Source organism: Corvus brachyrhynchos, unplaced genomic scaffold (genome assembly GCF_000691975.1).
Source record: "Corvus brachyrhynchos isolate BGI_N302 unplaced genomic scaffold, ASM69197v1 scaffold260, whole genome shotgun sequence".
Lineage (NCBI taxonomy): Eukaryota > Metazoa > Chordata > Aves > Passeriformes > Corvidae > Corvus > Corvus brachyrhynchos.
In genome coordinates this window covers 41,367-41,646 of record NW_008235684.1, presented here as the reverse complement: position 1 = coordinate 41,646, position 280 = coordinate 41,367, and the positions used below count along the sequence as shown (strand labels likewise).

At 49.6% G+C, this 280-nt stretch overlaps 1 protein-coding gene across 1 annotated transcript in view; it reads right to left on the bottom strand.

The window, feature by feature from the left end:
• LOC103612265 (protein lin-7 homolog B) overlaps positions 1 to 217 on the bottom strand; it is a 10,594-nt gene extending 10,377 nt beyond the window's left edge. The window contains exon 1 of the mRNA XM_017728491.1: positions 209 to 217. Within this exon, the coding sequence (XP_017583980.1) occupies positions 209 to 217 (9 nt within the window). The remainder of the gene's footprint in view (positions 1 to 208) is intronic.
• Positions 218 to 280: the final 63 nt, after the last annotated feature.

The following is a 280-nucleotide window of genomic DNA, read 5'->3' as shown; positions in this document are numbered from 1 at the left end:
TTTTTTTTTGCCAATTTACACCAAAACAAACCCCACAAAAACCCCAAATGCGGGGTGAAATTCTTCAGAGGGCACAAAACCCCTTAAATTTGGGGCTGGGGGGTGTGGGGGGAGACCCCATTGAAACTCCCCAAAATTTGAGAGAAAAACCCCCAAAACTCAAAGAGGGAGAGAAGGAGGCACCGAACGCACCCCGAAACTCACAAACCAACCCCATTTTGAGGGCAAAAAGGCGCGAATTGGGGTCGATTGTGTTGTTTGGAGGGCAAAAGACCCCCGG